Below are 23,482 nucleotides of genomic sequence, written 5' to 3' on the forward strand. Positions count from 1 at the left end.
GTTGTATCATGCTTGTGAAATCTCTGTCATATAGCCTAGCATTTATGTGAGCTGTATTTATTTATTGTGTAAGAGAAAATGTGTAATTGCCTATGTCATTTGTGTCTAGTAGATTGTGCGGACTGAGATTGTAAAACAGAAGGAAAGGTCTGGATAAACTTGTGGTGCTGTATCATCTTTACAAACATGTCTTGGAGTCTATCCGATGATAGATAAATGCTTTGCAAAGACTGACTCTGAGAAATGAACCCTTTTGGTGTTCAGATACATTGATTAACCTTGTGTTTCAGTTGTTTGGTGAGTGGTTTCGGCTACAGATTTAATAATAGGCGGATGCAGTTATTTGCTTCTTGACTAAATTACATTGCACAAGGGGGCAGTCCGTTTAACGTCATTCTTAATCCATCCTGCCACAGTGTGCTTTTTTGACACAATGAGGCCCATGCTTAAAATAATTGTCACCATTAATGTGGGTGAAATTAATGATTGATTTCAAGGGTTTTTTCTTAAATCGCGAAAATTTACGTGGTTTGACGATAAACTACGTGGTCACGCCTACATGGGTTATTTTTGACATGTAATTTATGCCTGTCTTTCGTCTGTTTTGGAGATGAGGCTTTTATTATGAAGGATTGTTGCTGCTGACTTGCGGAAATCGGACAGTTTGGGTGTGGGAAGTAAATGATCACAGTGCAGAGCCAGAAGGAGTCATTTCAGTAGATATACTGACAATGTCCCGTTTTAAAAGAGCTGATGAGGTGGACTCTCTGGCGGGCTTCAGGGCGGGAAAGACCGAACCGACCGTTCCTTCCGCTCTGCTGAAGGCGGCCCGCAAAAGTGGCCAGCTCAACCTGTCCGGCCGAGGGTTGATAGAAGGTAACGTTATGTCATGTTCACTTATACAGGGGGTGTATGTAGAAGTCCTGTTTACAAAGCATGTGATGTACGTGCTTTTAAAGTATTGCCATGATCAGATTCGCTCCGGTTTTTTTCAGCCACACTAATCATAAATGACCTGTAGACCCGTGATGATCACGCTTATCTTTCATGGTCAGTATATTTCAACACGTGTTGTTTGGCTGGATTGAAGTTGTACTTGACTTCAGTTAATGGGCTGCGCAGCAAATTGTATGTAGGCCTACGTGATAGAATAATAAATAGTTTCCACGTTAGTATTAGCAGGAGCAGCCCTCACTGATGTCACACCACCTCTTGTGTGAATCACGACTGTAGGAACTAAAGCTTTTTTCCTTTTTGGGAAAGAAGATAGACAAAAATACATCCCCGAAGGTTTAATGACATTTAGATCTGCTGCTTATATGAATGTTGACTTCATCCTGCCGATCATGAAACTAGAATAGTGACTGGTTGTTGTATCAATCTGACATCGATGCCAGTAGTTTTAAGATTTAAATTAAGACAAGACTTTGTTTTCCCAGAGGGAAATGTGCCTTGGACACCAATACTGCTGCTGTACAATGCAAATAATACAACAGTACTATACATCATACATCTAATTAATACTGTGATTTAAAAAAAAAAAACATGACCCAGGATGAAAACTGAAAACCTCTTCATTAAGAAGTGGCAGCAGTGATAAATAATGAACAGATTATGAAGTAGCGTAATAGTAATAGTGACACTGTGGTGGAGACCTCAGCACACTTGGCAGCATTTAACACAAACACATGACACCCATCAGTGAAGCCCTGAAGTTGTAAATAATTTTCCTTTGACATAAAAAACAGTGAGAATGTGTAATAATCGTACTAATGTGTGTCTCAGTCCCTCAGAATGTGTATCATCTAAATATCGACACACCAGAGGAAGCCCACCAGAATGTGTCCTTTGGAGCTTCAGATCGTTGGTGGGAACAAACTGACCTCACCAAACTGCTGCTTTCATCCAATCAGCTGACACAACTCTCTGATGACATCAGACTTCTGGCTGGACTCACTACACTTGATGTAAGTAACACTAACAAGTAAGGAGCCTGGTAATTGATCCAACAATTAATATATGAATCCTACATGTGGTATGAATATGTCAGCAGAAAAAATTGCTCTTCTTTTAATCTAAGAAAAGTGATGAAATATTTAAATTCTAGCTGTTAAACTAAAATGTTTGATTTTGCTCTGGCAGCTCCATGACAACCAGCTGAGCAGTTTACCTGGTGCTTTGGGAGAACTGCAGGCGCTCCAGCAATTGCAGCTTAGGTAAACACACACTCTCTTCAGTCCTTAAATCTGGAACAACAATGGAAACGAGTTGAAAGACTGTTTAATGAGGAATGAAACATTTTGTACCTGAGTATAAATGTTGCTTCACAGATATGGAATAAAACAGCAAACTACAGAGCTATGGTAAAAGTTGGAGAAAGACAAAAAAAAGAGCAAAAATTTAAATGAACATATAAATGATTAGAAAATAATACAATGGCTTCTCTGTCTGGTGTGTCTAAAAAAGCTATTGGTCAGTTACAGCATGTGTTCTGATGAAAAATAAGACAGAGAGCCCACACCACCCCAATTAACCCTTAACATAGGTCAGTCACAGAATTAATTTTAAAGTCTTTCATTGGTTTTTAAATCACTGAATGGTTTTGCCCTGTCTTATTTATTTGACATAGTTAAGACATATGTGGCTGCTAGGTCCCTTAGATCCTCGTGTGTGTGTGTGTGTGTGTGTGTGTGTGTGTGTGTGTGTGTGTGTGTCATCGGGGCAGTACAGTAGTATAAGTATCATCTTCTACATCTGTTTGTCATTGTCAGTTAGTTTGTAACAGAGTGGGTGAGGAGTGACTGTTATCACTACATTCTTATTGTGTTTATAACATCTATCAATCATTGGGTCAATGGGTCAAATAAACACCCTGAACAAAGCTACAGACTCATGCGTCTTGCTTGGACTCCGTGTCGGACAGATTCCCCTACACTAACCCTTTCAGTAGTAAATGGTTAAGTTTTTCTTGATTTTTGATAGTCGCTACAGGCAGTCTTTGTTAATTATGGTCCAATCATCTGGAGCAGTCTACCTCAGGGTTTTTTTTCTTTCTCCTGAAGTTTTGAGTGTTAATCTGACAGTTGTTCTAGTCTTATCCTGCCTAATGTAAAATCTTGTTGGGACCTAGTAATAATGGGAAGCTATTGTTTCGGGGAGTGGATCTAGTCTCATCATGGGAGCACTATTTGTTAGAACTCATGGCCTAACTACTGAACACCAAAATGTAAGAAGTAGCTCCAGTAATGTAGGTGATAGCCTTGCTACAAGGCAACCATACATGTGAGAGTAGAAAGGAATGTGTTAGGTTATTATTAATGACTAAAATTCATCCTAAATCATTTTTAATTATTAACAAGAAATTAAAGAATAATTACTTCTAATGATTAATATGGGGCACCACCGGGAAATCTATAACAATAAACAAACTGTCTGATTAGCCTCTATCAGTCATAAAAGGTGAAGGTGTGAACTCTGAGCACTGTTGTATTATTATTGTTTTAGATCGTTCAGGTGGCAGTTGGCACCAGGACCAGCCATCTCAATGTTGTGTTTTTCATTTATTCTTTCAGAATAAATCATTGAAAATATGCCACCCCTTGAGTCAGCTGACTCTCTATGGGTGTAGAGCACCTGCATTGTCTTAGCTGATAGTGTTAGAGACTCCATCCATATTATCATGACGTGTTTCTCTCAATACAAAGTTGCACTGACTTTTATAACTTTTATATGTTTTTGAAACATAAGTAAAAATTAAAAGGAACAACTCTTGTAGTAGCTCTGGTCAGTGATTTTTGTCACCACACAGATTCTGAGAAATAATCTTAGATTTCTATAAAGAAGCCCTTTGTGGGACTGTGAGAGAAAATGTGTATGATTTAAAAAATCAAGTTAAATCTCATTTATATTTGTATATTTATTGTATCCTTTGTGAGCAGTCATAACAAGCTGAGATCACTGCCAGTGGAGCTGTGTACTCTAAAGAACCTCCGTAGCCTCACAGTCCAGCAGAACCTGCTGGAGAGCCTTCCAGAAGACCTGGGCCAGCTTGAGAACCTGACTGAGCTGGTAAGTGACACATGTATTACACACCTATCAGGCTCTTTCGTCTGTGTTGTGTGATGGCTTATGTCATTGTCCTGTCTGTTGTGATTGGTTGAAGGAACTGTCCAACAACCAGCTGACAGGTCTGCCTTCCAGTCTGGGCCGGCTCACCTGTCTGCAGAAACTACACCTGTGTCACAATAAGCTGAGCTGTCTGCCTGATGCCCTGACCCAACTCACAAGTATGACCAGCTATACTCTATGTCCACTTCACTGCCTCTTCACCACATGATGTACCATAAATAATCAAATAACAGCCTTTATTTACCTCAAGAGTATAAAGAACCAGGCTGGTTTTGAAGCAGTATTACATTAAACATAGGCCTGTTATTCCATGTTATTTGACAGTCCAGCAAGCTTTTTGTTTGAAGCATACTGAGCCCCTGAAGTACTTTGAAGTTGTTTTGAAGAGCCGATAAGCACATTAGTTTTAACATTAATGTAAAATAAAACCAAATCAGAGTTCTGACTTTGTTTGACAGATGTTAAGCTGTTGGACTGCAGCAATAACCAGCTGACTGACATTCCTGCCGGCCTATCAGAAATGCTTGCTCTGGAGCAGCTGTACCTCAGACACAACAAGCTCCGCCTCCTCCCACAGCTCCTTGCACCTGCGCTAAAGGTAACCATTGCAACATGAGTGTCCCCAGATGTGAAGTGATTTTAGCTCATGATGAGCAAATGAGGGTTGATTCACCACCAAATCCTTTCTGACCCTGTCTGTTGCTGGAGTCATATAATATATATCATAGGGCTGCTCGATTATGGAAAAAATCATAATCACGATTATTTGGGTCAAAATTGAAATCACGATTATTAAAACGATTTTTTTTTCAACTTTAGAAACATGCTGCATTTATTGGACATTTCTTGTCCATTCAGCTTAATTACTGTTCTCTCCCAACAGCAGCCTTTTATCTGCTGCTTAACACAACACACAGCAGAAAATGAGCAGAGATATTAGAGCTGAGCGAGTTACCATGACGATAGTTCACACATCACATCCTGCTTTTAATAATAAGTCAGTAAACTCAGCATCATCTGACGCAGGCTGAAAACTCTGCACTTTTATTTACAGTTACAACATTTCACTGTGTGTTTCAGCACAGTGTTTTCTGTCAAACTAATGGAGCTGCGGAGGCTTCCAGTGGCTTCCGGTCTAAGCTTTTCAAAATAAAACCTTTGTTATTGAGCGCTATCTCATTATTATTAAAAATACTTTCCCCCGATTTTATTAGTTATGAGATCGTTTGGCCCCTAAATCGTAATCACGATCAAATTTCGATTAATTGAGCAGCCTTAATATGTCATTCATGTAACAAGCACAGCAGCCATCTGATCTGTGCTGTCAGCAAACTAAAAAATGACACAATATAAGAAGTATAGAATTAAGTCAGGCCCTTTGTTGCATAAGGGCAGGTGGAGCAGGAGCCAGAGCATTATTGGTAACAGCATTAAATACTTTATATTTCTGTTTGATATTTAAAGGTACATTGCCTTAATTTAATATTGAAATCATTTTCTTGTGTTTTCATTGAAATTACAATGTCAAGTACCCCATTTACGTTAATATTTTGTACCTTGTATTTTTATAAGGTTGTAATGATTATTGGTCATCAACATGACCAATGGCCAAAGGAACATTTGCCTCCTTATTTTAGGTCAGTAACTACAACCTCTATATCTGTATCTACAGCCTTAAATGTTGATCATATATTATGGGCTCTAGAAATATAATAAACCTTAAAGGGTGCAATGTGATGGAGAGCCTTTTCTAATGTGTGTGTGTGTCTGTCTGTCTGTCTGTCTGTCTGTCTGTCTGTGTGTGTGTGTGTGTGTGTGTGTGTGTGTGTTTAGGAGTTGTATGTTGGAAACAACCACATTGAGCAGTTGGAGGCGGATCAGCTGGCTAGCCTGACATTCATCTCTATTCTAGAACTCAGAGACAACAAGATCAAAGCCCTCCCTGATCAGATCACCTTACTGAGCATGCTCACACGGCTTGATCTCACCAACAATGACATTACCACGTAGGTCACCACCATCTCCACAGTACCATGACATTACACCCACCCATAGTAAATAACTGTTTGTGCCTGTGAACCAAACTCAACACATGATTGTAGTATGAGAGCACTGGTCCTTGCACCAGTTCACACTTTGATCTGCTCAAATGGATTCTACCAGATGGATTCTAGAGTCAGCCTCCTACATATTGAAATTGTCCTTCATGATTTCAGTGTGATGCACACTGTTTGATGTAAAACACTGTTGAGTCTTCCAAGGCAAGTAGTATAAACAAAGAATATACAAGGAAACAGTCATTCCAATTCATAAGTAGAAAATACATTTTAAAAAAGTATAAAGATAACATAATAATTCAGACAGACAGAAAGAAAGAAAAACAATGAACAAATAAATAAAAAGTAAAGGCACACTTAAGGTAATATTTACGAGAAGATACTGTTAGGACACTGTTATCACCTGAGTTTCAGATATTTCCATGTAAATAAGAATGTTTCTCTGTCAGTCTTCCAGCATCTCTCAGCCTGCTGCCAAATCTGAAGATGCTGCTGTTGGAGGGAAACCCTCTGCGAGGAATCAGGAGAGACCTGCTCACTGTAGGTGTACTGAGGACATAAGCACAGTGAAGGGAGTGCTATATTGCAGTGGTAACACAGCAAACACTGAAATTGCACAAACCAAACTATTTGGATCCCATCTTGCAGTTGGTGCACAGCTGATGGTGGGCGTGGCGCATGTGTCTTTGGTAGTTTCCCCCGACGCAGTTGTCATTTTCTCTTCCTGCGCCCGCGTTGTCTAAATAGCAATGAGGTGTAGTCAGGCTCATTGGTGGAGCGTTGCTATTTTAAGGCAGAGGAAAGCGATTGCGCTACTGACCAAAAAAAACAAGTCTAAACAAATAATAATAAAATGTACAAATAATAGATTGTATAATATGAGAAGAGCATTGGAGAAATATACATATATAATGTGAGAAAGTGACTGTTACTGTGACAGTTTACTGTTTAACACTAACTTCCATTTAAAATATATTCCAGCCCAAATCAACAAAATTGGACAAACTTATCCCCAGGGCTGCTCTTCTAGGACACGTCTCCATATAACTCACATCACAACAAATATTGTGCATGCAGTCCATTTGAGTGGATGAAAACAATATCCTACAGATGTAGTAGATGGTTTTAAAGATGATACATTTATGGAATTTCATGTGTGTAAAAGCCATAAATCAGTTGGTAATGTTCATGTAGTTCTCACTAGAAGATACATTCCTATTAATATTCTAACCCTCCTTTTCTGTCCTCATCACAGAAAGGAACCAATGAGCTTCTGAAATATTTAAAAGGAAGAATTAAAGGTACAGTTCACTTTTTGTGCTGACTGGGAATTGTTGATCCCTGAACCCAGAGGGACTGACACAGTTCCATCAAAAGCCTATGATTGGTGCATGCAGAATGTCTTTTAGGTTTGTGATGACAGCAGATTTGCCAATAATCCCCCCACTAATCATTCATTCTATCATCAAATCATTTATTATGAAAAAACAACTCATGAGCACACATTGATTCATTTCCTGGTTAAACCATACTTCACTAATTGTATCTTTGCCACATTGCTGTGTTTATAGATGTGTGAGCAGCATTAAAGACAAGTGTCCAATACTACACAGGGACTACTTTCCTAGACTCTGACTCTGTTTCAAGGTCAGAAACATAAGAATGATTTCTTGTCCCCATGTTCATCCAAACTTCCTTGGACAGTGTTCACCTCTTTGACAGAGTAACTACAATATCACTCTTTGTACATTAATGCCAAAATCACTGGTGACAGCAACAACAACAGAAACAGGCATTTCTAAAGTCATCTTGATTATCTGAATATTATCTGAGCATATCTTCACCTTGTGATCAATATTAGTTCAATGTCCACTTACTTGGGGTGTATGACATCATCATAAGCCATCAGGTGTAGTGCTGCGATGTGAAGTGATTTTGATGCAGTGGCTTCGGTCAGAATTACAGGGTCACATGAAGCCCACAGGCTGAACAAGACCCTTTCTTATACATAATACAAAAATCATGTGTCACAAACACCTTGAAATGACTATCACAAGTTAATTGATTAGGTCCAATATGAATTATAAAGTCTTTAAGTTTTTTTGTGTCACTCGTGTGTATCAGTCTGTTAGCTTCCAGATAAAATGTATGATGTATTCCAATCGTGCTGCTTTGTTGCTTCTTCCTAGGAGACTGAACACTGCAAGCTGTTACTTTAACCCACCTTAAAGGTGCAGTATGTAGGATTTAGTGTCACGCCCACAAAATGTGATAGTCTAGTTTTGTGTGTGTGTGTGTGTGTGTTGCAGAGGAGCCTGACAGAGCAGATGAAGGACCTACAGCCATGACGTTACCCAGCCAGGCCAGGATCAATGTACATCACATTAAGACTCTCAAGTTATTGGATTATAGGTTAGTGATACATACTGGTATCTGTATTCCCCTACACAAATGAGAAGCCAAGAAGAATCAATGTAAATCTATGATATACCCTCTGGACCAAACTACATTCAACATGTTCAACATGATCCAGGTTACTGCCTTTAATCAGTGCAGGACAGTGAATTTCAGTTTTAAGGCTGCATCAAGACATTCTTCAGGTTGAAGGACTTCACATTAAGGGCTTGTTTCACAGCATCAAATTTCATAAATGATTGTTGCTCTCAGATTGTAGATGAGTCTACTAGCAGGGCTAGTATTCCATTTCTATGTATTAGTTATATGTGTCAAGATGAGAAGGATGAAAAGATCCCTTGGTGAAAATCACAGCTTGGATGTAGTATGCTTCTGGCTGATATCCATCCATTTTCAGTCTTGTTGAGGGTCATGGATTTTTTATGGGTTGCCTGAGCTAGTTTAGTGTTTTATAGTGAGTTGAGAGGGTAATTAGTTATAACCAGATCTGATTAGTTGGAAGAAAACAGTTAGACAAATTTATCAGGAAGAGAAAACAAAAGTATTTGTCAAGATTATTATTCAAACTGTCATTTGTGACTAACTCACATTAACCTTTACATAGTTTATTATATATAAGTATATTTTTTCGGGCTTTTTTGCCTTTAATGTACAGGACAGTGGAGATAGACAGGAAACAAGAGGCAGAGAGAGGGGAATGACGCAGGATATAACCGCTCGGCTCGGGATTCGAACCGGGGTCACCTGCAACGAGGACTATAGCCTCAACATATGGGGCGGGTGCTCTACCCGCTGAGCTATGCTCAACCCCAACATAGTTTATTTTTTAACTGTAAACTGTCCAACTTACTACATACCTAAATTCTTTGATAACCAAATTCAAGTTATCCATGTCAAAAATATTTTATGTTATGTGTTTATGGAAAAATGAGTCAATATTGGCCTATAGATTGTTATTAGACATCAGTATGTGCATCTAAAATCCAGCATCTAGACTGAGTTCCTGATTCAACTTTTAACTGTACTTTCTGTTATTGTGTGCACGCAGTAAACCTGTATAATGAAGGATTATTAGCAACTTTCAGCTTAAAGCTGTATGGCGCTGCATGGTTGGATATTACTTTTCACTGGTTTCAGAACTACAGCCACTTCACAGTTATCTGATGTGTTACAAGTTAGAGTCACTAGCGTTGAGCTAACTGTGTGTGTGTTTGTGTTCAGTGAGAAGAAGGCAGATCATATTCCAGATGAGCTGTTTGATGCTGCAGCAGATCAAGCTGTTACCACTGTTAACTTCAGCAAGAACCAGCTGACCTTCATACCAGCCAGGTACATGCACACATACATCATCAGGGTGGGACCCAGATCAATGATCATATTGCAACAAAAGGCTGTTTAAACAGAGATGAATTCCAGACTAACTGTAGATGTGTGAACTGTGTGTGCAGACTGATGGACTTCCAGTCTTCACTATCAGATATCCAGCTGGGCTTCAACAAACTGACCTGCTGTCCTCCCGACATCTGCAAGTTACTGCAGCTGACACATATAGACCTCAGGTACACACACACACACACAGATCAACACTCAGTAATGTTGGCATTGTGCAAAGTTCTACTTATACAGTATTCATATATAAGGCTGCAAGTAATAATTCTTTTATCAATTAATAAATAATAATAAATGTCAGAAAATATTTGACATTGGAAAAGCTAATACTACTGTGTTCCCAAAGCCAGGAAGACGAGCCAAAGGGTGCCACAAGATGAATTATTGTTCTTTTTTAATAACATTTCATCAATTAAAAAAATCAGCTGACATGACAACTCACTGTTGCTGTTAGATAGTGATACAATATTTTTTTTAGCACAGGAGTTTTGCAGGAGTTTACATGTCATATTAAAATACCCAAAACCTTTTTTGGGGTTTAATTAATGAAAGTTGAATGATGTTGAATTGAACTGAATGCTGCCAGACATTATGGGCCCTATCTTGCGGTCAGTGCACAGCGGATGGTGGGCGTGGCGCATGTGTCTTTGTTAGCAGTTGTCATTTACTCTCCCTGCGCCCGCGTTATCTAAATAGCAAATACACTTGCACCAGTCTGTGCGCCTATGGGTGTGTTGGTCTCAAAATGAGGTGTGGTCAGGCTCATTGGTGGCACGTTGCTATTTTAAGGCAGAGGAAAGCGATTGCGCTACTGACCAAAAAAACCAGGTCTAAAGTCACTGGCGCATATGTTACTGTTATTTAAAGCTGCAGTTGGTAAGTCTTATAAAAGTAACTTTTTGTCATATTTGCTAAGACTGTCACTATGTAAAGACAGCATTACATGAAACTAGTAATCTGTAAAAAAAAAAAAAAAAACAGGCTCCTACTGCAAATTGCCAGAATCCACCGTGGCCGAAAAAAAACCCCAATCAGAGCCAGGATTGTGTCTGATGTAGTGTCGGACAGCTGTCAATCACTGCTCATGCACACTGCACACAGCCCCTCCCTTTCCTCCCCAGCTCGGTCAAGCTCATATCTCCGAGTTTCTAGGTAAGGTAAAGCCATGTGAAAGTCACTGTAAAGCGTTTTATATCTAGCTGTGTGGAGTGTAGTTCATGTATTACCGTTCGCGTGCACGTCAGCCTCCTCTGGGGGAAGGACTTTGGAGGCGGGGCAGGAGTGCAGCAGAAAGGGAGGGGGAGGGATCTGACAGTTGTACTTCTTCAAATTTGATGCTAAGTCCTCTCTCTCCTCAAAGTTACCAACTTCTATATAGGCGCAGACACTGTGCTTGTTACCACATGGACGCGCAGCAGCACACAAACATGCAAAACATTACAAATAAAAGGACCACAATGTGAATTGGTATTATGATGTACATCAACATATTAAAATACATGTCATATTAGTTAGTCATAATATTTATCAGATTTAATTAATTGTAAAAGATGGAGAGTGCCACTGCGGACAATCCTAACAACCTATGAAAGTCTGTAGCCTCTGAGATGCTGCACAGGGCACAGTGCCATTATGCACAGCTACTCACTGTTTATTAAATCAGCTGATGACACCAGACTGCTGCAGTATAACCACACACACCCCTACAATCATCATATCTCCATATTCTTCCTTTATATGAATTAAATGTGAGGTTAGCAGCTCATCAGCCAACTTTCCTTTCAGCAAAAGTAACTCATGTTATATTATTGAAACACATTGCTGGATAAATGCGCCGTTATAATAGTAATCCGCCAATGTGACAGTGCTCCTTGATATTAAAGGGAATGGGAGAAGACACTGATCGGGTTACCACGTGTTACGCGCCTATACTACATGCCTATGATTAATGAGGGGACTTAAGTCCAACCCTTTTAGACCATGCGCCTGGCGCAGTGACCATTTTTCCACCGTTAAAATAGCAAAAGTGGATTTGGACACGGCCCAAAGGCACTTGCGCCACGCGCTTCACGCCATGCGCCATAGATCGTTAAAATAGGGCCCTAAAAGTTATATAATCATCATTTCTTTTGCACAACTTAAAACTTAATACCACAAATAAGTGAGTCAGATCAATCTGCGAGAATGTGTTATTTCACCTTTTTGCTTATGATACAGTGCATAGGAGGAAAAAGAAAACACTAATGATCAGACTATCAGTCTGTTGCTTACAATCTGAATACTGAACAATAAATATGGATTAAAGGAGCACACCAACCTTATGTTTTGACATGCTTCAGCTTGGACACTGACTTGATCTCTAAAACACACTATGTATTTTAAAGGGATCAAAGGAGATGTACAGATTTGATGAAATTAGTGAAAGTGAGAGTCTCACAATGATCTTTAATTAACTCACAGTCATACATTCCACAACAAAATGAGATGTCAAATCTGGCACTTCTCCAGCAGTGCCACTGTTCCTGTTCATGCACCGGGTGCCAAATATAATAGACCCATTACGAAACATTTACATATTGGAGACTTATGTTTGGCTTAGGAACAGGATAGGAAAAGGATTTCAATATATAATCATTAGTAAAGGAGTTAATGATTTTTTCTTCCAGGAATAACCAGCTGAGTGATTTACCCTCTGAAATGGAGAACTTGACTAAACTACGCTCCGTTATCCTCAGTTGTAACAGGTAACTCACTCTTTCAAGACCACTTCAACTCCAAATGAAATCAGCTGGAATTTGTTTTAATGGAACTGAAGTTTGCACAACCACCAAACACACACCTTAGCTACTGCAGTTTCATGTTATCTGATATGTTACACCTCAGCTCAGAGGAAACCCTGGCACACTACCAAGCTGCAAAGAACCAGCAGCAACAAGAGATGACAGCCTTCCAGATGTTTACTTCTCACAGTTAATGGGACATTTGGCTTTATGGTTTGCTTAAGAATGTAATGAATTCATCTTGTGCTTACCTCTTCAAAACAAAAATGAAACAAAAACCTACATTTCTTACCTAAGCTCTAAAAACAGGTGATTAAAACAGAAAACTACATCTGCTTCCCACCCTGACAAACCTGTGCTGCCATAGCATAGTGGAGAGAGGATTCACCTACACACTCATGTACAGTGGGGCAAAAAAGTATTTAGTCAGCCACCAATTGTGCAAGTTCTCCCACTTAAAAAGATGAGAGAGGCCTGTAATTTTCATCATAGGTACACTTCAACTATGAGAGACAGAATGGGGGGAAAGAATCCAGGAAATCACATTGTAGGATTTTTAATGAATTAATTGGTAAATTCCTCGGTAAAATAAGCATTTGGTCACCTACAAACAAGCAAGATTTCTGGCACTAACAGACCTGTAACTTCTTCTTTAAGAGGCTCCTCTGTCCTCCACTCGTTACCTGTATTAATGGCACCTGTTTGAACTCATTATCAGTATAAAAGACACCTGTCCACAACCTCAAACAGTCACACTCCAAACTCCACTATGGCTAAGACCAAAGAGCTGTCAAAGGACACCAGAAACAAAATTGTAGACCTGCACCAGGCTGGGAAGCCTGAATCTGCGATAGGTAAGCAGCTTGGTATGAAGAAATCAACTGTGGGAGCAATTATTAGAAAATGGAAGACATACAAGACCACTGATAATCTCCCTCGATCTGGGGCTCCACGCAAGATCTCACCCGTGGGGTCAAAATGATCACAAGAACGGTCAGCAAAAATCCCAGAACCACACAGGGGGACATAGTGAATGACCTGCAGAGAGCTGGGACCAAAGTAACAAAGGCTACCATCAGTAACACACTACGCCGCCAGGTACTCAAATCCTGCAGTGGCAGACGTGTCCCCCTGCTTAAGCCAGTACATGTCCAGGCCCATCTGAAGTTTGCTAGAGAGCATTTGGATGATCCAGAAGAGGATTGGGAGAATGTCATATGGTCAGATGAAACCAAAATAGAACTTTTTGGTAAAAACTCAACTTGTCGTGTTTGGAGGAGAAAGAATGCTGAGTTACATCCAAAGAACACCATACCTACTGTGAAGCATGGGGGTGGAAACATCATGCTTGGGGGCTGTTTTTCTGCAAAGGGACCAGAGGCCTGTACTACAAAGCTGGATTAACATACCCTGGATATCGCTCCGTTACCTGGGTTGACATTCGCAATCATGATAAGCGGTACTACGAAGCTGGTTATCAACTCGGTAATTGAACCCAGGGTTTTCCAATCTGGATCACTGCGCGCTCACATAAAGGGGAGGTGTTTGCAGCGTCTGACCAATCACAAACATGGAGAAACCCTGCAGAGCAGCCTACTTTACTATGGCGGAGCAGACAATTATTCTTAAAAAATATAATTTTTTATTCTTAAAAATATGAAGAATTCAAACAGCATCTGCAGCAAAAGCCAGGAAGGAATGCTGGCAGAAAATAGCTGACTCTGTTAATGTGTAAATTCATGAGATCATACAATATTAATTTATCAGACAATATAAACGGACAGCACTCTGATCACACAATGTCACTTTATTACAGCACAGACGTTTCGGGCAGAACGCTTCCTCAGTGCCCTTCCTTTCATAAGAGACATTAAGTTACATTCAAAATACAAACCTATTTTGTGCTTCAACCATTTGAGTGAATGATATCAAACCAGACTAGTATTACAGACTAATAGCCCTCATGTGCATCAAGGATTATTTTTTAAATATATATTTTGGCCAATTAAAAAATTGCATCTATCCCTAAAAGCTCATTCTCTCCTAAGCGCTCCTCTCACGATCCGCGCACCAATGTTAACAGGATCTTTTAAGAATGGGCAGGCAATTTTCTAAGAGAACTGATTGGTCAGGAGGTGGTGCTTTTATACTCGTTGATCTTATCCAGAATATAACCTGCTCCGGAGCAGGTTAGCCGTTCAGCATAAGTTACCATGGTGATTTACCCCGGTAAGAAGTGAACCAGCGTCGTAGGACGGAAAACCCAGGGTTAACCCTGAAGTTATCTCGATGAGAGAAAATCCAGCTTCGTAGTACAGGCCTCAGGATGACTGATCCATGTAAAGAAAAGAATGAATGGGGCCATGTATCGTGAGATTTTGAGTGAAAACCTCCTTCCATCAGCAAGGGCATTGAAGATGAAACGTGGCTGGGTCTTTCAGCATGACCATGATCCCAAACACACCGCCCGGGCAATGAAGGAGTGGCTTCGTAAGAAGCATTTCAAGGTCCTGGAGTGGCCTAGCCAGTCTCCAGAGCTCAACCCCATAGAAAATCTTTGGAGGGAGTTGAAAGTCCGTGTTGCCAAGCAACAGGCCCAAAACATCACTGCTCTAGAGGAGATCTGCATGGAGGAATGGGCCAAAATACCAGCAACAGTGTGTGAAAACCTTATGAAGACTTACAGAAAACGTTTGACCTCTGTCATTGTCAACAAAGGGTATATGACAAAGTATTGAGATGAACTTTCATTGACCAAATACTTATTTTCCACCAGAATTTGCAAATAAATTCTTTAAAAATCAGAACATGTGATTTTTCTGGATTTTTTTTTTTTTTTTTTCTCATTTTGTCCCTCATAGTTGAGGTATACCTATGATGAAAATTACAGGCCTCTCATCTTTTTAAGTGGGAGAACTTGCACAATTGGTGGCTGACTAAATACTTTTTTGCCCTACTGTACATCATCATTCAATCAGAGAAACTCACCTGCAGCACTTTACACACACAGAGCTCACAGCAGCTACATTAGAGGGAAATCCACACACAACACATAAAACACAATGTCGCAGTGCAGGAGTTTTCAAACAAAAGCACTAGTGTCTCAAGTTCCTGCAGGTTTCATTATTTGTTTTTTAGTTTTGTCATATATTTCATGATAGCTCATCAGGCTCATTGGTGTTTACATATACACACATTCCCATTCACTTGAAATTTGAAACTGTGTCCAAAGATTTGACTGATACTGTATGTAGAATACAAAACAAAAGCCACCCAGTGTAAACCTCTGCATAGCATATACTTGTCATTCCTCGCTTTAAACAGGGACCAGGAGCCTTGTCTCTCATTGATGGTGGACCTCAATAGATGTAGGATTATTGTGGCAGATGTAGGACTGCAGCATTACTTGAATGGAAAGCACTTATAGTAAAGTAGGTCTTTGAGTCAGAATCTTTGTACTCATCACAGGTTCAAGTCCTTCCCTGAAGTCCTCTATCAGATAGTTTCCTTGGAGACAGTGTTGCTTGGTAACAACCAAGTGGGCGGGTTGGACCCTAGTCATCTAATGAAGTTGGTTCATCTGTCAACACTGGACCTGTCAAACAATGACCTGCTGAACATTCCCCCTGAACTGGGCCTGTGTACCAGCCTCAGGTAAGGAACACACTGTTCACCTCCTTCTGCCAACGTGTTGCTGAGTCTGAGCTCCTCCACTGCATCACACCACCTGCTGCTCTGTCAGTGTTTATGTGATAGAGGAAAAGGACACAAGATCTGTTCAGTATTTTACACATGCATTGTCCACTGCATTCTAGAAGTGACGCTTTATGATTATAAGGTGTAACTGCCACTTCTTTTCAAACTGCATCATTTGCTTCTAGGAGTTTTGAGTCCTTTTGAGAGAACTGTGAGAGAGCATAAGTACTCAAAGTACAATCTGCCTTGTTAATGTAATTCATTGTGTTATGGCTCAATATGTTCAGTTTTCAAGACAGGCATTTATTTGAGTATAATTTATGTAATGAGAACTGGATTTGTGTGGCAGACAGTAAAGAAGGGGAGAGAGATGGGTATGACATCCTCGTTTAAATGGAATCAGGTTACGAGGCATGCAGGAAACTATATCACTACTGTGGCTCTTAAACACACTCTGAGTTGAAGTCTGTGTTGTCCTCAGGTGTCTCAGTCTGGAGGGGAATCCTTTCCGCACACCCAGAGCAGCCATTGTGGCCAAAGGAACGGATGCAGTGTTGGAGTACCTCCGTGGCCGCATACCTACATGAGCTCTGCTACCATAATCATCACAAGTATTTTTTCAGTGTGCAAATCCTAATTTTTTTTTTTACTAATTTTGACACTTAAATGCATCAGCCTGCATTGCAGTGATGTGATTTGTGTTTGATGGATATTTGGAATTTCTGAATGAGATAAATGTTGCTGGACAATCCTGTTCAAGCTACATGTGTGACAGAAAAGAACCAATGTCAAAGCCACTTTGGCACTTAATAAAGTTGTTGCTAAGAACTGTGGTGTGAATTTTTTTAACATTGTAATATCAACATTCCATTGTTCAGTACAAGCTCTGTAACAAGATGAATCAATCAATCAATCTTTATGTATATAGTGCCAAATTACAACAAAAGTCATCTCAAGGCACTTTACACACAGAGCAGGTTTAATTTTAAAGAGACCCAAAATTCCCACATGAGCAGTACTTGGCAACAGTGCCAAGAAAAAACTCCCTTTTAACAGGAAGAAACCTCAGAACCAGGCTCAGAGTGGGAGAACATCTGCCTCGACCGGTTGGGGTTGAGAGGAGAAAGCACAGACAACTCCGGGGAAGAAGTTTAGGTTATTGAATGTATTAGTGGTACATGAATGCTAATGGATATAGATGGATGGATAGAGAGAGGGAGGAGGAGAGAGGACCTCATGGGAGTCCCCCGGCAGTCTAAGCCTATAGCAGCATAAACTAAGAGCTGGTCCAGGACAAGCCTGGTCGGTCCTAACTATAAGCTTTATCAAAAAAGGAAAGTTTTAAGCCTACTCTTAAATGTAGAGAGGGTATCTGCCCCCCGGACTTGATCTGGAAGATGGTTCCACAGGAGAGGAGCCTGCTAGCATGAATGTAGCATGATCTGCCTCCCATTCTACTTTTAGAGATACTAGGAACCACAAGTAGACCTGCATGCTGGGAGCACAGTGTTCTGGTAGGTACATAAGGTTCTATGAGCTCTTTAAGATATGATAGAGCCTGATCATTAAGAGCTTTGAAAAAATACTTTCACATCCTCAGTCTCAGACTCTTTATCTTTTGAAGTATTGGTGCCATGTTCAATTCGATCTCCTCCACATCTGCACTTAATCCTAAACCCAAGTACTTCATGTACTTGGGATTCGCCACAGGAATCCACTTGAATCGGAAAGAAACTGCTGATGAAAAGCATGTTTTAGATACAGGCATCACCTCTGATTTATTTTGTACCCAGAGAGCTTTGCAAATGCCTCAATCTTATTTAAAACTAGAGGTATAGAATTAACAAGGTCTGGTATCAGCAGCAAAATATTGTCTGTGTATAAAAATAATGTGTTTGCTGCCCCCACTCTCCACCTCTAATACCTGTCTCTGCTTCAGTGCTGCAGCTGATTGTAGGAATATGGTGAACAGCAGAGCACCTGTTTTGAGCCCCTTGTAAGGCCAAAGAAGGGAGGCCATCAGACCATAAGTTAAAACAAATGCTTTTGGAGCCAAGTAGAGCACCTTCACCCATTTTAGGAATCTATCACTAAGGCCAAATATTTTCAGCATTGTATAAGGAAACACCATTCCACTCTATCAAACACTTTCTACGCATTTTGGGAGAAGGCAGCTGTGGGTGTATCCTATCACAACTAGACCAGATGCGATGCAATAAGTGTCTGACATTGTCACATGATGATCATCCTTTAACAATGCCTACCTGGTCTATGTGTATTAGATGTAGTAACATCCTCTCCAAATGTGTAGCAAGTATTTTACTATTCCTATCAATCTGAAGCTGCTCAGATCAGTGGGGTCCATATTCTTTATAGGAATCAATCAAATTAGTGCCTCATTAAATGTGTCTGGCAGTTTTTCTAATGTGAATGCCTCTGTCCTATGCCATCAGTAAATATGGGTGCCAGTAGTTAATATATTTCTTATAATATTTCACTGGATAAACCATGCAGTTCTGGTGATTTCTGTTCTTTTTGCAGGCCTGACTTCCTGTTCTGTAATTGCATCTTTTAGTCATTCTGTCTGATCCTATGAGAGCTTTTTGAGAAAAAGACATCAAGTTTGTATGGCGATGGATTAATTACAGAATTATAAACCCTAGGTTAAAAAATCCCGAAATACTTCATTGTCATTTTAACCATAATGTGTGCTGAGACCTGCACACTGGCAGCAGTTGGAAATAACCCTTGTGCTTTCTTTCAAAAAATGTTTTTTTTTTAATTTCACCAAAATGGTTGTTTGCCTTTAGACCTGGAGCATCTGTTCTGAAAATCTGTCTTTTCTCCTGTAACTTCCAGCCTTCATGACACATGAGATACGCAAATGATTACAAATTATTTGTCTTCCAGAAATTATTGCCAATGATAAATTGCCTGATAAATTAGATGAGAGGACATATGTGTTAAACAGTTTTCTGTTGGGGGTTTAAATTACTACATGTTGAAATAGCCACTGAATGAATATTTACTTTGTTTAATAGCCTACGTCAACTATGAATAAAATCAAAGCGAAGTACAATTATAGCCCAGCAAAATGTGCCTTACTTTTCTGAATTATGTTTTTTTATTTCATTTTTACCTGCTTCCAAATGCGTTACACCACTTTTTCACCTGAATTCTACAATTTTAAGTGAGGTATGTTAGTCAGTGGAGTGGTGCATTAAAACTTAAGCATTGACTCGGGCAGCAATTTTCTCCCATGACGCTTCTTATTTGCATCTGCAGCGGTGAAATATATATATATGGTGATCATATTCTCCACAGACCTGCAGGGGGAGCTCCAGTTACACTGAGGTTTGTATAGCGTAAAGGATCCACTGTCACTTTCAGCTGCTAATAAGTGTTCCTCTGTGGTATCTGCTCTTCTTATAACTGAAATCTTGTGTATTTTCAGCTCTTCCTCACCTATTCATCATCATCATCATCCTCAGCTTCTCACTTCCCTGTTGGCCCATCAAGGTCATCTACTTCATCCTCCTCTTCATCACCTTAATACACACACACCATTAGACTGACACAGGATAAACCAGGTGGGCATGTATTATCTGACCTGAAAAACTCTGTTGACCTTACAGTAATACTGCTGTAGACTCTCCTTACCCATCATATCTGTTTTTGTCAAACTGTGGAACCTGAACTAAACAGTTTTTTTGTGATCAACTTTTTATTTTATTTTTTACTGAAAAACTTAGAAAGGTACAAGTCAATATTACAACAATAAATCATAAGCCATGTATTCATATATACCCATACCAATAAACGTATATAGATACATAGTAAACAATAAAACTAAAATAATAAATGTATATATAGGAATAATTAAATAATAATAAAAATAAAATAAAATAAATATACAATAGGTTAAATAATAATAATAAATTATATGTGCATGTAATAAGGTCAAAGAAAAAATAACAAAATACATAAATAAAATGACTACCCCAAACACAAACCACCCACCCCCTGGATCCAGATTCCAAAAGCCTTAATCACACAATACAGTTGAAGTGCATGGAGGACAGTTAGGAGCGAGTTCCAAGCCTCTATTGCAGATTCTTTGGCTCCGTGTACTCGAGCTGTTGACAACTCTAAATAGACAATGTCCAGGTATGTTAAAATCCATGCTCGGAAGGAAAGTGAGTGAGGTTTCTAGCGTGTGACAACTAGTTTTTTTGCAGCTGTGATTCCTGCCAGCAAAGCTCTCCTCTCGTCCAGTGTCAAACCCAGCCCTGACAAGTCATTTAAAATTAGTGTGGCAGGTAAACAAGGCAGCCTGATCTTGAACAACTGGGATAGATTCAAGGCAATCATTTTCCAAAATTCTGCCACTGGTGTACACTCCCAGAACATGTGAAAATAACTGCCAATCACTTTGGAAGAACATAACGTACATGTAGGATCATTTATAACTGAAGCTTCCTAGGAGATGCTAAACTTACATCAACCCATACTCTATCCCAATCAAATGTAGCTTTCAAATTTGGGATATCTTTCCTCCATGTTTTATCTAATGCCAGAGGTCTGTAAGAGTGTTGCAATACAAACCAATAAAGTCTTGAAACAAAACCACTTGTGCTTCTAGCAGAGTCAAACAATTTGCGGATTGGGTGTGTTACAAGAGGGCTCTGTAATGAAATACCATTGTTTTTTAAGGTAGACCTCAGTTGCAAATAAAAGAAAAAGGAGGTACGCGTTATACCATATTTAATACAAATGTCCTGAAAAGTAAGTAACCCTTTTTCCCCAAAGATATCCTTAAGTGTACAAATGTTTTTTCTTTCCCAGTCAGGAAAACTAATGTGTTGACCTCCGATCAACAATCTATCGTTGTTAAATATTGGAGAATGTGAGCCCCATCCAGAAGAGCAACCAACTAACTTCTCCACCCTCCTCCATACAAGTAACAAATATGAAATCATAGAACCAAATCTTAAACGACATTGGTGGACTGAGATGTTAGAATGCAAAAAGCTAGCAGATGAATATGGGGCTAGTATCTGCTCCTCTAGGGCACGCCATGATACCTGAGCATTAGGTTGGAACCAAGTTAATAAAGGTCGAAGTGTAGAGGCCCACTTATAAATTTTAACTTTCGGGAGAGACAAGCCACCAGCTTGTCTTTCTCGCTGCATTGTGGTGAGATTGTCGTTTACCACGGCAAATAAATTTTATTATAGCTGATTGTAATTTCCACCAATATTGAGGGGGCAGAGGAAGGGGGAGCATTGAGCTCACGAAATTGACTCTGGGCAGAATATTCATTTTAATTATAGCTACCCTGCCACGGAGTGATTTTGGCGGGTTAGACCACCTGTCCAGATCTGCAATGAGTTTATTAAGTGTGTTACCAAAATTGTTTTTTAGCTATTGTCTGTACAGAAGAGTAGCTCTCTATCCCCAGATAAATAAAGTTTTTAGAAACTGGAATGGATGCAGGGATAGGAACTGATTCAAAGGGAACAAGGGATGTGGGATACATTGCACTGGGTTGTTTAAATACAATAAAACATCATCAGCATAAAGCGAAATGTGATGGTGTGTACCTCTAATGGTAATTGGAGAAATTGTGGGAGACATACGGATGGCCTGTGCCAGTGGTTCAAGAGAAAGGGCGAATAACAGAGGGCTGAGAGGACAGCCCTTGATCCTCTCGATATAGCAAAGGGAGGAGAGCTAGTTTTAACCCAAGCACCATGGCTGTTGGGTTTTTATACAGCACCTTAATCATATTAATGAACGGCATGTCAAATCCCATAAACTCAAGCACTGACCATAGAAACGGCCACTCCAGGCGGTCGAAGGCCTTCATCGCATCTAGTGAAAGAACAGCAGCATTATCCGTTGCCAATCTAGACTTTATAAACCCTGTTTGGTCACTGTGAACCAACTCTGTCATATGGCCTTGAAGCCGCCGGGCCAGTAATTTGGCAAAAACCTTTAGATCTGCATTTAAAAGTGAAAGAGGCCTGTAACTGGAGCACTCGACCGGATCCTTTCCCTTTTTAAGAAGGAGTGAGATTAAAGCCGAATTAACATCTCTCGAAAATGAACCCACTTCGATTGAATATTGGATCATGTCCACTAGCAGTGGACCAATCAAAGGCCAGAAAGTAAGATAAAATTCGGGTGGGATTCCGTCCGGCCCTGGTGATCTACATTTACGCATGTCTCTGACGGCTGCTTCACACTCCTGTAAAGTAACAGAGGCATCTAGTTTTACAGAGTCATCTTCGCTAAGGCGAGATAATGTCATTTAAGAAATTATTGCACAATGACTTTCCGAACTATACAGCTCCTGATAAAAGGAGGCAAGAGAAGCATGTACTTTTTTTGGGTCAGATTGTATAATGCCATCTTTATCTTTAATGCAAAAAATATCAGCAAAGTGCTCATCCTTTCGAAGCTTCATTGCTAGGAGATGACTGGGCTTAGAGGAGTTAAAATAGTAAGTTTGCCTCGTTTTGTGCATGAGGAATTCTGAACGGCGTTTCAGAAGAGAGTTAATCTCTTTTTTAATCAGTTCTTTCTGTAGGGCTGCGTGGTCATTAAAATTATGTTGCAAGGTGACATCAAGTGTTGCATATTTTAATTCTAAAGCCTCCAATTTGGCCGAGCGCTCCTTATTTCGTGTTGAGGCATATAAGGTGGTGTTGCTTCTTATAAAGCCCTTCACTGCCTCCCAAAGTATTCTAGAATCAGACACAGAGTCGGCATTAAACTCCAAAAATTTGCTAAAATTGCTTTCAAACTGAGTTTTAAATTTTTCATCTCGAAGTAAGGAAGAGTTAATGCACGACCTAGGGGCTTTAGTAGAAGATGGACGAACAGTAACCAAACAATGTATTGGTTTGTGGTCAGACCAGGTAACTGGAATATAATGCGCATTTTGAATATTTTGAAATAAATCTTGGGAGGCGAAGATAAAATCTAACCTCGAAAAGGATTTATGTCTCCCTG

At 39.8% G+C, this 23,482-nt stretch overlaps 1 protein-coding gene across 1 annotated transcript; it reads left to right on the forward strand.

Annotated features, from left to right (window-relative positions):
• The first annotated feature begins 672 nt into the window (after positions 1 to 672).
• lrrc40 (leucine rich repeat containing 40) lies at positions 673 to 17,263 on the forward strand. The gene is made up of 15 exons (XM_053321751.1): positions 673 to 876; positions 1,786 to 1,967; positions 2,143 to 2,216; positions 3,939 to 4,068; positions 4,163 to 4,286; positions 4,587 to 4,726; positions 5,962 to 6,134; positions 6,635 to 6,725; positions 7,441 to 7,486; positions 8,495 to 8,597; positions 9,822 to 9,929; positions 10,049 to 10,159; positions 12,656 to 12,733; positions 16,238 to 16,423; positions 16,947 to 17,263. The coding sequence occupies exons 1-15, from the start codon at positions 732 to 734 to the stop codon at positions 17,050 to 17,052; spliced, it is 1,797 nt and encodes a 598-aa protein (XP_053177726.1). The 5' UTR covers positions 673 to 731; the 3' UTR covers positions 17,053 to 17,263.
• The last annotated feature ends 6,219 nt before the right edge of the window (positions 17,264 to 23,482 follow it).

Source organism: Scomber japonicus, chromosome 7, assembly GCF_027409825.1.
Source record: "Scomber japonicus isolate fScoJap1 chromosome 7, fScoJap1.pri, whole genome shotgun sequence".
Classification (NCBI taxonomy): Eukaryota; Metazoa; Chordata; class Actinopteri; order Scombriformes; family Scombridae; genus Scomber; species Scomber japonicus.